The sequence below is a fragment of the Zalophus californianus genome, chromosome 6 (assembly GCF_009762305.2).
Source record: "Zalophus californianus isolate mZalCal1 chromosome 6, mZalCal1.pri.v2, whole genome shotgun sequence".
Lineage (NCBI taxonomy): Eukaryota > Metazoa > Chordata > Mammalia > Carnivora > Otariidae > Zalophus > Zalophus californianus.
In genome coordinates, this window is record NC_045600.1 from 128,788,893 (window position 1) to 128,802,609 (window position 13,717).

General features: G+C 52.1%; 1 protein-coding gene across 1 annotated transcript in view; it reads right to left on the reverse strand.

The window, feature by feature from the left end:
* SYNM (synemin) overlaps positions 1–13,717 on the reverse strand; it is a 28,481-nt gene continuing 14,764 nt past the window's right edge. Inside the window, 3 exon segments of the mRNA XM_027568827.2 lie at positions 1–2,972; positions 3,854–6,306; positions 9,416–9,486. Coding sequence (XP_027424628.2) covers positions 2,634–2,972; positions 3,854–6,306; positions 9,416–9,486 — 2,863 coding nt within the window. The 3' untranslated portion in view covers positions 1–2,633.

Genomic DNA, 13,717 nt, shown 5'->3' on the forward strand with positions numbered 1-13,717 from the left:
TATAAACACATACAGGTTTTAATTAAATAGAAAGCACAAAAACACCTACTAGAAAACATTCATTTTCTCCAGGAACAAGGTGGGGTTTTTTTTCTTAGATTTTTATTTTTATACATTCTTGTGACATTTCCCTAGGTAGGGAACAGCTTAGAAAGATCAGCTTTTTCAATGATTCCATCCTAAATATACATTTGAAAGCACACAATATCAAAACCACCAGTGGGAGGGTGCAAAGCATTCTGTTAATACGGTTCTGTCCCACCCCCAAAGTTGATTTCTTTTGTCTCCAGAGCGACTGGTTTTAAAGGACCCGGAGCTGTGGGGTGATCTGCATAGTGTGGAGGGCCTGCCCTGCTCCTGGGTGATCCAGAGACTGAGCAACCAAAGATAACCGTGGGAGTCCATATCGGTGAATACTCTTGGCAGGCTACTCCTTGAAGATCCGTGTTCTAACATGGAAATATAAATTAAGACCTCAGATACTTATTTTCCGAACAGAGGTGGGTCACGATATTAGTAATCTGTTAGCACTCATTTACCAGATCACAAGGCAGGAGAGGGACATAAAACTAAGCCCGCTCGGACTCACAGAACAGACTCCCCATCCTCAGTCTGTCTTGCCATCAAACCGGTAGGCTGTCACCTTGACCAATAAATCACTTCTACAAACACCATCACCCACTACAGCTAACAGAAAATCAGCCCATCCTTGACTGTATCAGAAACGAGAAGTCTATGCAAAGCTGTCACCTCTGTACCAGTTTGTGACAGTTACTGGCTCATCTGGCCGACAATGCTTTAAACTTGGAAATCAACTTTGTCTACACCCGGATTCACAGTGTTTATAAGACAGATCACCCTGAAAGCTTTGCTGCATTTTTCCTTGGCTTATTAAGAAATTGCACTCTCCCTCAACTCTCTGCTGTGGCCATTTCTGGAGGCCGAGGAGATGGAGGTGTTGGGGGCTGGAGAGCCACTGTGTGACCCCGCCCCCCCATGCCATAACCACCACCCCCATCACCATAACCCACTTGAGGCTGATGTCACCTCGAATTGTTATTCTTCAGCTCGCTACCTGCGGCTCTAGATTCTGTTAGACAAAATACAGTTTCAACTTTATGTGCAAGAAACTAGCTTGGATTAAAATAACGCTGTGCTGCTAGAGATAATATTTTTGCATGAGACCCTACCTCTGAAGATGGAAGCCTTAAAAGCAATGCCCTCATGTAAAATTATACAAACCCAATAAAGCACCCTCGCTCTAGTGTCTTAAACTCGATGGTATGGATGTGAAGGTCAGCATCCTGTGGCCCAGGAGCGTAGGGCCTTTGCCTTCTTCTGGGGGCCCCTCCTGGGTGCGTCAATGCTGGGCAGCCAGAGGGGAGCCCAGCTTCTTCCCCTAAAACATCTTCTTCTATTCAACATTAGTATTCACTCCCCTGAACGGAACACCCCAGCTGTAATCCTTTCTGTTAAAAACACAAAAACTTCCTTGAGATTGGTGGTGGTTTTTTATCGCGAAGTCTCTGAGCTCAGAAAGACCTTGGCCCCTTTCGAGGTGGGTTGAAAGGGCTTCTTTGGGAGGCATCGTCCGCCCTGTGCTTCCGGGGGTCACTGCACGACCATCTGGGAAGCCAAGTTCTCGTCCGAGCATCAACGTTCTCTTTATGGTCTTCGGGGTCTGCCTCCCACCAGGAAAATTAAATGTTTAGGTGCTAAGGGCTAAGGTGCAGAGAAGCTCGAGAATACTCTGATAGGAGCTGGCTACTCCAGAACTTGGGTTGTAACAAAAAAGAGTATTTAGACCGTGCGCTACCTGACCACCTAGTACTGCAAAAAAAAATACTCGAAGCTAGTCCCAAGAATCATTGCCCCTACACACGCAGGACCGGTGCAGGGTTCTGGGACCTGTGCAAACATAGCAAGTATATTAGGGACTTGAAATATCACCATCGGCTGAGGCTGTCCTCTCCATAAATAAAACAGTATATATATATATATATATTTTTTTTAAAGCTCTGCACATAGAAAGCAATTCGTTCAGGTCTTAAAGTGAATTTAACTTTTTCCTAAAGAAAAAATCATTTAGAGCTTTATTTTTTTTTTTAAATGGAAGCAATCTGCTTCTTTCCTAGGATTTCTTTTCGAGAAGACTTAGAAAAACGTATACACTTTTCCTTTTCAGTGCTAGTTTATTATTTCATATTAGCACATGCAAATAAGATTGACTCGTAAATATATTACTTTTACCTTGTTACCATAAAGGCATCTGACCTTATGGATAGTTAATTATAATTTTAGGCAGATGTGAGACATTTCTGTGACCAGGAGCAAAACTGGTAGAAATTGTCTCTAGCGGTGGAGAGAAAACTCCAGGAAAAGGAACTTTGAAGACTAAAACAATAAATATTTGTCAAAGTTCCAACTCAAAAATAAAATTCCAACACCTTTAAAGGCGTGAATTAATTTGAAACCTTTACCGATTATAGAGTAAACTGACATCGCCTGGAGCACTATTCGGAGAAAGAAAAAGGGGGCGTCTTAAGAGTGAGCTTCCCTCCTTCCAATTAGTAAAGGCCTGTGTGTGTGTCGCCATGTTACCAAGTAAGATACCACTGAAAACAAAATATTTATCAAAACCAGTGGCCCTCACTGCCCTCCTCCTGATTGTCTAGGTAGAGGAGGGCCACTTTCTTTTCATCCGAAATCACCGACCTTTGGTCTACCATCCTCTGTAGCTGCACCGTCTTGTCAAACTCAGTCTGCTCCCTGCCCTTTTCCCCGGGGACCTGGCGTCCGTCCCCAGCAGAGCCCTGCGAGCTCCCGCTGGCCACCCAGGCCTTCCCACTGCCCCCATCTCTCCAGGCACCCCGGTCAGGGGAGCCATGCGCAGCCGCTTCTGTCCCTGCGGGGAAGAAGACCGTGGTCTCTCGTGTCCAGCGAGGGGTCACCTCTACGTTGCTCACGTCCACCTGAAAGGGAAACGGAGTGTCTTGGGGCCCCAGCGCAACCCGCCTTAGCACTCTGCGACTGTCTGCTAACTCGCCTCGCTCAGGGGACCCACTGAGCCAGCAGGTGCAAGCGTTTCACACACGGGTCCCTGGAAGACAACCTGTTCAGAGGTTCTTCTTGCTGCGGGGACCCCGCCCAGTGCACCTGCTTATGCCCGATGCCTCTTCTGCCCCTGATGCATCTCCCACACTGGCCTCCAGAGGTGACGGGGAACCGGCCCTTTGGAAGGCGCCCTCTCCAGGATCGCCCTGCCCACTGTGTACCTACGAGCAGCCTGGCTCCCATCTGCCGAGCCCTCTCTGCGAGCACTGCTTTCTGAGTCCCTAAGTGCTCCGGGCAAGGGAATGATCTGCTCAGTGGCCAGATGCCTCAGAGACCCAATTTTGACCTTGCCTCGTGGATCTGCCATTCCCTTATCACCCTTCTGTCTGAAAGGGGGGCCGTGACCTGGATTTACTCATGGAACCCCCCTCAAGGGCTTACCTGAAGGAGCTTTACAGAAGTCTGGGGTACCCACAGACTCTGCGGTTTGAAAATAATCACCACCCCTCCCCGCCCTTAGAAATGGGGCCCTGAAAAATGACTTCCCTTTTAGCATGAGACTGTTTGGAGCCAAACACACTGTGTCTCTCCGTGTCTGTGGAAAGCTCTATGGGGCCGTGCTCTCCTGGGCCGCCCCACCCCCTGAAAGGCAGGGACGGATCCCTGGAGGAGGACTTCTTTGGCCCCTTGACTTTGATCAGGACCCAGGGTGAGGTGCCTCCCAGACCGGTGCGGGGGGCGGGGGGGGAGCGGGGGCTGCCGAGCCGGCTGTCTGACTTGGGTCACCTTCCCCACTTACCTCCACCACCTCTGCCGTGGGTCCCTCGTGAGAGATGTGCTCAGTCCTCCAGATCCCAGTGGGGCCTAACTGAACGCGCCGGACAGACCGGCTTACATCCTCGAGCACGTGCGACTGGCCGAACCCCGTCGGGCTGGTGACTTCCACGGTGGCCGACACGGGCCCCTGGGTCGTGGCCGGCTCGGTGCCGGGGGAGGCCCTGCCGGCGTCGTCCTCCTCACCGTAGGGGCAGTACAGCTCCTGGGTGGCCCAGCGCCTGAAGCGGAGGCCAGCAGCCGGGGCCTCCGCTGCGCTCTCCCCGTCTGGGCTCCTGGGGGCTGCCGGGCTGTGCCGCTTGGCCAAACTGTCTCGTACCACCGACTCCACGGCCTTCTCGATCTCCCCGGCTTCATCTCTGCTCAGCTCCTCCAGGTCTAACTGATTGGCATCCACGGTTTTCGAGAGGTTGACTTCGGCAACCAAGGTCACGGCCCTACCGCCGGAGATGTGCACTTTCTTGACGTCGATGGACACGTTCTCGGGCCCGCCCTGCCCCTCTCTGGTGAGGGCCGACAGCTCTTCCTTCATGCGCTCTGGAAGGCTTTCTTCTAGCTGCCCGATCACCTCCACCAGCTGGTGTCGGGGCTCCTTGAAGGCCCCCTTGATGGACGTGTGGAACTCGGGTGGTATTTTAATCTCCTTTTCGATGACTGTGGGTTCGGCATGAAATTCACCGCTCCTGGCTTGTTCTTGCCAGTGGGTACGACCCACGTCTTCCTCCAGCGGAGCTTCTAAGACATCCGATGGCCTCACAACCGTCTCTTCCGACCCATCATCCCTCTTTATTTTTCTCCGAGTCCCTGGCAGAATCTCATCTTGCCAAGAGTACCTGATGGTGGATTCTTCCTCAATGTGGATCTGCCCATACACCGAGACGTCATCTCTGTCCTGCCCCCCGGGGTGCTCATCCGGCGTCGACACAAAATAACTCTGTTCTCCTTCCGAGTCGCCTGCCTCCGTGACTTCCTCAACGTGGCTTACGTTCTCTTGGGGCCACTTGGTCTCCTTAGGCCGACTACCTGAGAACGTGGTATCTGCTCCTCCATAACCTTCTCCCTCGTCAACAAGCCCCTTGGAGCCTGGAGACACATCGTCCACCTCCTCTACTTTGAACGGGGTAGAAAACTCCTCTGCCTTCTCACCACTGATGTAGCTCATGGGTTCCTCGATGATCTCCACGTTGACGACCCTTGCCCTCCCCTCTCTTCCTTTCAGACCAAGGTTGATTATGTCTCCTATCATCCGCTCAGCCGACTTTCCCTTCAGGTTCACCTCCTTCACGTCCTTGCTCAGAAGGTAGTCCAGGCCAGCTTCATCCGAAACATCGACCTCCTCCGTCAGTCTCGACTCCACGACTATCTCGGTCTTTGTTTGCCTGTCGCCGGCAAGCTCTTTCCTGTCCACGTAAGTGACCTTTGTGTCTGGAAAAGCATCAGCAGATGCCTCTGCATCCGGAGACTGGGTGAACTGCTTCAGGATACTGGACACGATGTTTTCCGCTATGGTTTCGGTCGTGGACTCGCCCCTCGGCGAGCTGGCAGTGTCGCCGGGGCCCAGCCTAAACCGGGCCTCCCCGGTTTCCACGCCTCTCCCAGTGCCATCCCGGGCGTGCTCCTGGGGGGGCGTCTGGCAAGCTTCCGGGGCCGCCTGTGGCGCGCTCTCCCGGGAGACTTCTAGACTGATCGGCACCTCTCTCTCTCTCACGCTTTTCTCCTGCGCCGACTCCTTCCCTCTCCCCTGTTCCCTCAGTTGCTGGCTTTCTCTCTTTCTTGCTTCTTTATCTAACTTCGTCAGCTCTTCCCACCTTAGGTTTCTCTCCTCGGAAGCCTTCTCTTTGGAATCAAACATTTTCTCCTCCCGCTTTGTCTGGACGGTTCCTGGCCTGTTTCTGTCTTGCTCCCTCGTGGCATGAGCTTCTGTCTTCTTTCCCACAATGATGGTCCTCTCACTTGACCAAGTGCTTCTGGAAGCGCCTGCCGGCCCATCGTCCCGCTGCTCTTGGTAGGACTTCTGGGCCACAGCAGACTCTCGGGCCTCACGAGTGGAGGCGTCCTTTGTACTTGCGGTTCTTGGCCTCTCGGGGAAAGTCTGCGCTAGAGCTTCAGGGTCTCTTAAAAGACTGTGCGCTGGAGAGAAAGTTCTGAAGTTGGTTTGACTCTTGGCAGTTTTCTCACGCCTGTCAGCAGTTTCTTCGTAAGTTGTTTCCTGCCGGGTGGTGGTGCGGGAAGAATATTCTGAGCCTCGGAAGCCTCTTCCGGCAGCACCTGCCGCGGCGGGCTGGGCCGGCAGGTGCGGGTGCCACGCCAGGCTGTGGCTGAAGCTGGCCGCGGGTGCTTTCTGCCTGGCAAACAGATTCCTTTCATTTTCCCTCTGTAACACCGAGCTGGCGTAGCGATAGGATGCGCTCCCGAGCTCTGCGGAAAAGGACAGGCATCGTTACCTTCTTTCTTCTTAAAAGCATCGGTCATCATAAAAGCGTACTATGACGGCAGAAGGGCCATTGTAAAAATGAGAGATTTTCAATCCCCAAATCATTTCTTTTGGTAGTTTAAAAAGTCCTGTTACAATAAAATAGAGCATGACACGCGCTTCGAGCCAATACCTTTCTCCACTTACTGATCTTAACAAACATCGACCGCGTGATCACAGAGCATGGTACACGTATCAGAGAAGTCAGGGCTGGGGGCGCCTGGGTGGCCCACTCACTAACCATCTGCCTTCAGCTCAGGTCATGATCCCGGGGTCCTGGGATCGAGCCCCGCATCGGGCTCCCTGCTCGGCGGGAAGCCTGCTTCTCCCTCTCCCACTCCCCCTGCTTGTGTTCTCTCTCTCTGTCAAATAAGTCAATAAAATCTTTAAAAAAAAAAAAAGAGAGAAAGGTCAGGGGTGCCCATTTCCGGGGCTGAAATTTTACAATATCCTGATAGTTTGGAAACATTCATCTCTACTTTGTTGACCTAAGTTTCTTTAACACATTTCAGCGGAGAAGAGCTTTATAATTACAAAGTACAGGATTACTAAACACCAATGCACTGTCCCTCCACCATTTCATGGGCTCTTATTCGCCACTGGTTTCCACGTTGGGCCAACAAGTTCTGCAGAATTTAACTTTTTCTAAAGCTCCCTGACTTCATCTATTTTTACACTTCAATATTTACAAACTTCTCATTTGACAAGGAGCCAGAGCAGGAAGCCAACCAGGCACCAACCCTATGGTCTGTTTTAATATCATGATCCTGGGCGTGGGAGGCAGTCCACTGGGCTTCCTGCTTGGCTCGGGATCGTCCACCGAGGGTGCTACCTTGGGCGTGTCCAAACTCCACCACGAGGGCACCTGCTCTTAGGAATGGCCTCTGGTGGTTAGAAGGTGGTCAGGAGCACCATCCTCCCGGAGAGCGCCCCCTGGTGCCTGCCACACCCCATCGGGGGAGTGGGGTAAAGCCTACTCCCCCAGCTTGGTCTCCCTGTCACCGCAGCCAAAGCCAGGCGCCCCTTTGGGACAGATCCCAGGACATAGGAGAGAGACGAGGCCAGGACATTTTCTACGAAGATTCTTCTTTTCAGATCAACATACTACTCCCTAAACAGAGAGGCCCCAGAAGATGAACACCCAGGGAAAAGTGCAGGAACCATCTGGTTTTTAATTAAGGTCCACCGAGAAATACGAAAGATGACAGACTGGTTTCAGGATCTATCACCTTGTGAGCAAGTGGCCAGCATTACTCTAGACAATATCACAAAAGAAACGTAAGTGTCTTCATAAGCACTGATAAATTCACTATCTAGGAACACATCTGTACATTTATTCAGTGAACAGTCAATAGGCACGTATATCGTACAGGACACAGAATGATCTGGAAGCTCAAAGCCTCATAAAAGAGTTCCCAACCCGTCCTCTTTTGTCTTAAGATTTTATTTGACAGAGAGAGACACAGCAAGAGAGGGAACAGAAGCAGGGGGAGTGGGAGAGGGAGAGGCAGGCTTCCCGCAGAGCAGGGAGCCCGATGCGGGGCTCGATCCCAGGACCCTGGGATCACAACCTGAGCTGAAGGTAGACGCTTAACAACTGAGCCACCCAGGCGCCCCTTCCTCTTTCTCCTAATGCTACTTGCTTTTAGCATAATCCGTAATTGCCAAACTAAATTTAGTTTACAAATACTGTCTCCCTATCCTTTAAGAAGCTTGACAAAACAATCAGTGAATGAAACAAGTTAACAGGCTCCCAGGAGCCCTCTTGCTGAGCTCTTCCGAGGCTCCACGATCAAAGCTGTCAGTGATCCCTTAAGCCCTGGCCCCTAACCATTGGTTCCCCTCCAAGTCTGGCCCCAGCCCTTTTCTCCTCTCTCCCTTCTAAGTGAAGACTCATGTACCCTCAAGTAAAAAAAAAATGTAGCTAAGTAAACCTTGAAATCGGGTGAATGATATCTTTGGCTTTTTTCAACCTTACTCTCAAGATCAGAAAGCAAACTTGTCAAGATGCCATCTACGACCAAACCCGAACCAGTCACGGATACCTACAACCAAAACTGTGGTTCTGCACCCAGTGACCTTTCAAAGCTGGGACGTGCCTAAGAGGGATGCAATTTTTGGAAAAATAAAAATGGACAGTGTTTTGTTTTGTTTGAATCTGCCATGTCTCCAGATGAGCTGTTAACCAAATATTCTCCTGATAGAAGTACCAAATACACGCATTCCCAATGTGCGATGATTTCAAATATGGTAACACTCAAAGAGACTGAAACTCTGCTGAGTGAGTCACAGCCTGAGCGCACTGTACGTAATTCAGTCTGCCCTTCCTCAGCCAGAAAGCCCTTTAAGTTCTACAGGACTTTAAAAGCTTTTTTTTTTTCTCTTTCTAAAGTTATCCTACAGGTTCTTAGGGTCCTTCTAATGAATGCTAACGTGTTCTGTCGGTTCTGCAGCTATAGGGAATATGAGCTTTATTCCACAGCTTTTGGCCTCAATCAAGACAGACCTTAGGGCACCCAGGGACACCTGCACCACACGCATCAACATGAGCTGTCCAGGCCAACCCGGGGTAATACGAACGGTATAACCGTTCCCACCTCTGCCCCTCACGGGGGAGCAAGTTCCAGAATGTTGACTCCCTGCTCCACAAAGTAATACCGCCCCATACTTGTGCTAAAGCTGCAAGTTTTCGGTCTGTAAAAGGCGTTCCCTCCACAGGGGGTGATACACGAGCGCCCGTCCAGGCTCCTCGCCCTTCACGCTTCCCGCCTCTGCAGCAGCACCTTCTCCTCCCTCCTCACACTGGCCAGATGAATAAATGAGTTTACTAAGCACTTTTCCATGCATTCCCATGTACATTCTTGTTTAAACCATGACCCATTAAATAAAATCTATTTGGTACTTAAGAGAGGGATGAATGACACTCACCTGAAAAAAAATCATATCTAACCCCAATTCTTCCAGACAAATGATGCTTTTCTATTTAGCCATGGAATGAACCTGCTCAGATGGAAGACATCTTAAAATTAAATAATTAGCTTTTCTTCTATTTACCTTGTGGCACGTTTTCAAGGCGCTCAGTCAAGACCAATACCTCTGGATTACTCTCTCCTTCCAGTAAGGCTCTGTAAAAATAATTGAAACAAACAAACAGACAAACAAAACCTCATCAGGAAACAGAAGAGTGAGAAATGCTGCTGTAAGCCACAGTATGTAGTATTTGGTTGGTGACCACACTGTCACAGTGTCCCGTGTTTTAGGACCCGTGTCTGAAGATACTGCACCACCAGGATGCAAAGCCCGCTCGGTGGGCCTGGCTGGATAGAGCGATGAACCTAATGAGCGGCGAAGGCTTCAGAAGTTTTGGAGAGGCAAGCCCTTCCAAACCCAGGACAAAGAGGAGGAGCTAGAACCGGGTGTGGGCCCAGGAGGGGAGGTCAGGGGTCTGGCTTGTCTGGGAAGCGGGGAGGGGCCCATGCATGGCAGGTCACCCCGGGCCAGAGGGCCCCAGAGCGAATACAACCCCCACTGGGGTCGTCCTGGAGTCACAGGTTGGGGGCTGACTAGGAGCAGGGCAGGGACTGCCATGTGTTAGTAAGTAAGGCGGCCAGATGGCATGTGTGTTTTCATGCTGGGTTCCCTGGGGACGTCTTAGAGCTAAAGGGAAGGAGAGAGAATGGAAGGCAGGCGGGCAGGCAGATGAGAATGAATAGCTGCAGACCGCCCCCCTCCTTCCACCAGCACCACCCCAGGGGTCTCAGGGCAACCACAGAAGCATCCCATTATCTCCTTTAATAAAACAGCAAAGAGCACTTGGATGGCTGATCCGTTCGGCCACATCTAGAAGTCTAAAACTGCAGACTCATCATTAAGCGGTCATTCACGGGCACAACTCGGAGCCCCAAGGACAGAGCGGAGGGGCAGGCTTTGGCCCCGAAGGTCGGCACCGGAGGCCAGTCACTCGGAGAGACCCCCCAGGAGGCCGGCTGCTATGGGAACAACAGTTGTTTGGTCGCTAGAGCAGAGTGGGAAGTCGTCACTACCTTCGGTTCCAAGGAATACACTGTGCATGGCAAAGGGCAACCAGAAGCAGGGCCCACTTGGAAATAGCGATATTACCCCGGAGAGCTGGGCACGGAGTCAGGGGAGCGACGCCAGATGCGGGGAGGGACTCAGCGGTCTGGGCAAACCGGCGCCGAGCTCTATTCCCTCTGCTTCAGATGCAGCGAACCCCGTGAAGGCGAGAACCCCACGGGCAGGCGGGGCGGGGGGGACAGCCAGGGAGCGCCCCTTCTGCGGCAGGAAGCAAAGACAATGGCCAGTGGGACTCCACTCGGAAGCAGAGGCTGAGGTGCACGCGTGTGAACGTTTAGGAAGACGAGGGGCCGGGGTCCAGAGCCTTCCACTCGGGGCAGAAGCCAGGAAACAGGACACCAAACCGTTAATCCCACATCCTCATGACCAAGCGTTTTAGGTTCCAGGAACACAAATAGCTTCCATCACCGAGAAAATTCTGCGGTCTGTATATAATAAGAGGGAGGGTCAGGGTAGCAGTCGGACACTGGGGGTGTGTGCCCCAGGATGACAGCTCGCCGAGGAGGGGGCAAGCCACAGCGTCTGGGGGCGGGGCTTGGTGAGAAGGCCAAGTTCCACTTCAGATCTTCCCTAGGGCCGCTCAGCAGTGGCCAGACCCCGGGGACCACGGGGCCTCCGCCTCGAGCCGCCCCAGCCAGGACAGAAAGTGCTCGTGAGGAGTCCGGGTCAGCGGAGAGCTCAGTGACAGGGCAGCGCAGGGGGGCTGGGGGAAACAGCTTCCCTCGCCTCTCAAAGACGAAAGCTTTAGTTCCTCTCTCAGGGCAAATCCTAACCACCATCCAAGTTTGACTGAGTTCAGGCCCCTGAGTAGGATGCGCTGGTTACCTAGGAGTGGGCGCCCATGCCCCCGCGAGGGCGTGTGTGTGGTCACGTGCTGATCACCAGGCCTGGCTAAGACTGGGCACAAAGCAATGGCTCAGACCCTCCCCTCCGCTACGCCAGGAAGCCCTTGTAGCAACCCCCACACAGGGCCAAGGGTAAGCATCCCCGGCTCTGGGGTTAGAGGACTGAGTGCAGGGACAGCGTCTTGGCCAAAGGCACACAGCTCCCTCCCCATCAGGGAGAGTCCACTGGAACCCAGGCCGCCTGGGCACCCGGCCCCACGAGCTGCTCAGACCTCCCTGCCAGGCCCAAGACAACAGCACTGCGTACAAACTTTCAAAAGAACAAATCCTGCCCAGAGACACCCCCTCCCTGAACGTATTAATGCAGGGCATATTCGACATCTTTTGGTGACTTCCATCAAAACCCCCCTACAGGGCTCTCCCAGAGCATACGAAGCTCCTCCTGGGGAGGAACTCAGTCCCCCTCTGCAGGGTTGGCTCCTGGGAGGCAGGGGCGTGGGTCACCTCCCCCTCCCCTCGCCCCCCAGCACCTGGCACAGTCGCGGCACCGGTCATTTAATTCTCGCCTTAATTAGCGGGATTAGTGTCACCTCTCGTGACACAGGTGGCGTCCTGCGCCCCACCAGCACAGCTCACAGGACTAAGGGGACGAGCACAAACAGAATCACTCTGGAGATGCCAGAAAGTTCCTCAAAAGCACCAAAGGGCACATTTTTAAGGAACAGACTCATGCAACTTTAAAGAAAAGGGTAGAGCGTTCTCTGGTTATTTTGAGAGCGCTGGAGGAGAACGGCCTCCAAGCCGTGGTGACTGTGTGAAATGCCAACCCCCTGAATCATGAGCTATTAGTGAACATTTTATACAGCCCCACAGATTGGTGGCCTCTTAAGCAGGAAAATAAGCAAACATGTGCGGGAAAACCAAGTCCCTGGCCTCATTAAGGAGTCTGAGATCAATCCATAGCTCGTAAGTGAGCTATAATGTGGCCTCTGGCCAGGCTCCAGGCCCTAAAAGACGTCACTGGTCATCCGAGCAGGGCCCAGGGTGGGCTGGGGCTCTCTGTCCAGGATAGATTATCCTAATGGAATTTCAGGGCATGTCCGCTGTAATGCCACCCTGGGGGCACAAGGCACGCCCATGTCCCCGATAAACGTGGACAAGAGTGAGGGAAGAGGGACAGTCGGAAGATGCTTCCAGAAGGGATGCCAGTGGAGCCGGCCAGGATGGCTCACAAAGTGCTTCCTGGCTAAACACAGGTGGGGAGTGGTGGGAGGAAAGGGGAGGGAGCTGGCAGAAGGAGCCTCAGAAGGGCCTCCTGGCCTCCAAGCTCCAGAGAGGGTGGGGGACAGCCTGCCGCCCTGACTGGAGGGGTCGAGCGGCTGGGTGCAGTAGGGGAAGCAGGGAGAGACGACAAGCAGCACCATCCGAATTGGGAAGGCCCTGCCCCACACCTCAGGCGGCGTACGGAAGGTAATACTGAGGCCGTGCTGCTCCGGGTCATTCCTTCTGCGCTCAGCTCTAAATCACTTATCAAAGCCTATCCATCTGTTCTAGAGACTGGGGGAAAAAAAAAAAATCAAATGATTGACAGATAGACCAAGATTACTAATAAAACAGAGATAAGAAGCCCTGGGAGTGGTTGATGGAGAAACTTCCCGAGTCAGGTTGCCTGGATTCAAATCCTGGGCCTGCCGCTTCCTAGTTCTGTGACCTTGGGCAAGCCACTCAAATCCTCTGTCACTCAGTTTCCCCATTGCTGAAATAGGCAGGATTCACAGGTGTGTGGTGGTAGCTACCTGGAAAGTTCTCACAACAACGGCTGTCACAGAACAGGGGCTCAATCCATGGTCACAATCATCATGATCATCATCATCTACTGACCCGAGAAGAAAGCTGATTTTCAGTTGACTGAAACAGTCCCAAGAGGGGAAGAGAGGCGGATAACCTAAAATCCTGGCGGACAGAGAGCAACCCGTTTCTGCAGTGATGTGGGGAAGGCTGGGAAACAAATGTATGGTTACCCCCCTCAGCCTCCTCCCCTTGAAACTACAAGATTTTATTAATTTCAAGTATTTCACCTAATAACCAGCTGAGTTTCCGTGTTAAAACACGGTTGTTAAGTAAACAGGAGCAAAACAAAAATACATTTTGTTTTAGCAAAACAAAATGTATTTCTCCAAGCGCTGGGGAAATTCCAAAGAACTGTTTTCCTTTGAACAGGTGCATGAAAAGGGGTAGGTGGGCCTAACACAATAATGCAGCGACCAGAAATACCATCATGACGGTCAAATTGCCATTGGCAGGAGTTATCTCTATTGCTTTATGAGCAGTCCGGATCCAGAGATGGAATATTTATTTCCTCCAGTTGAAACGTGCGGTTTCTGCTCCCAGCCAGCATAAGAGGAAACAGGAAGCT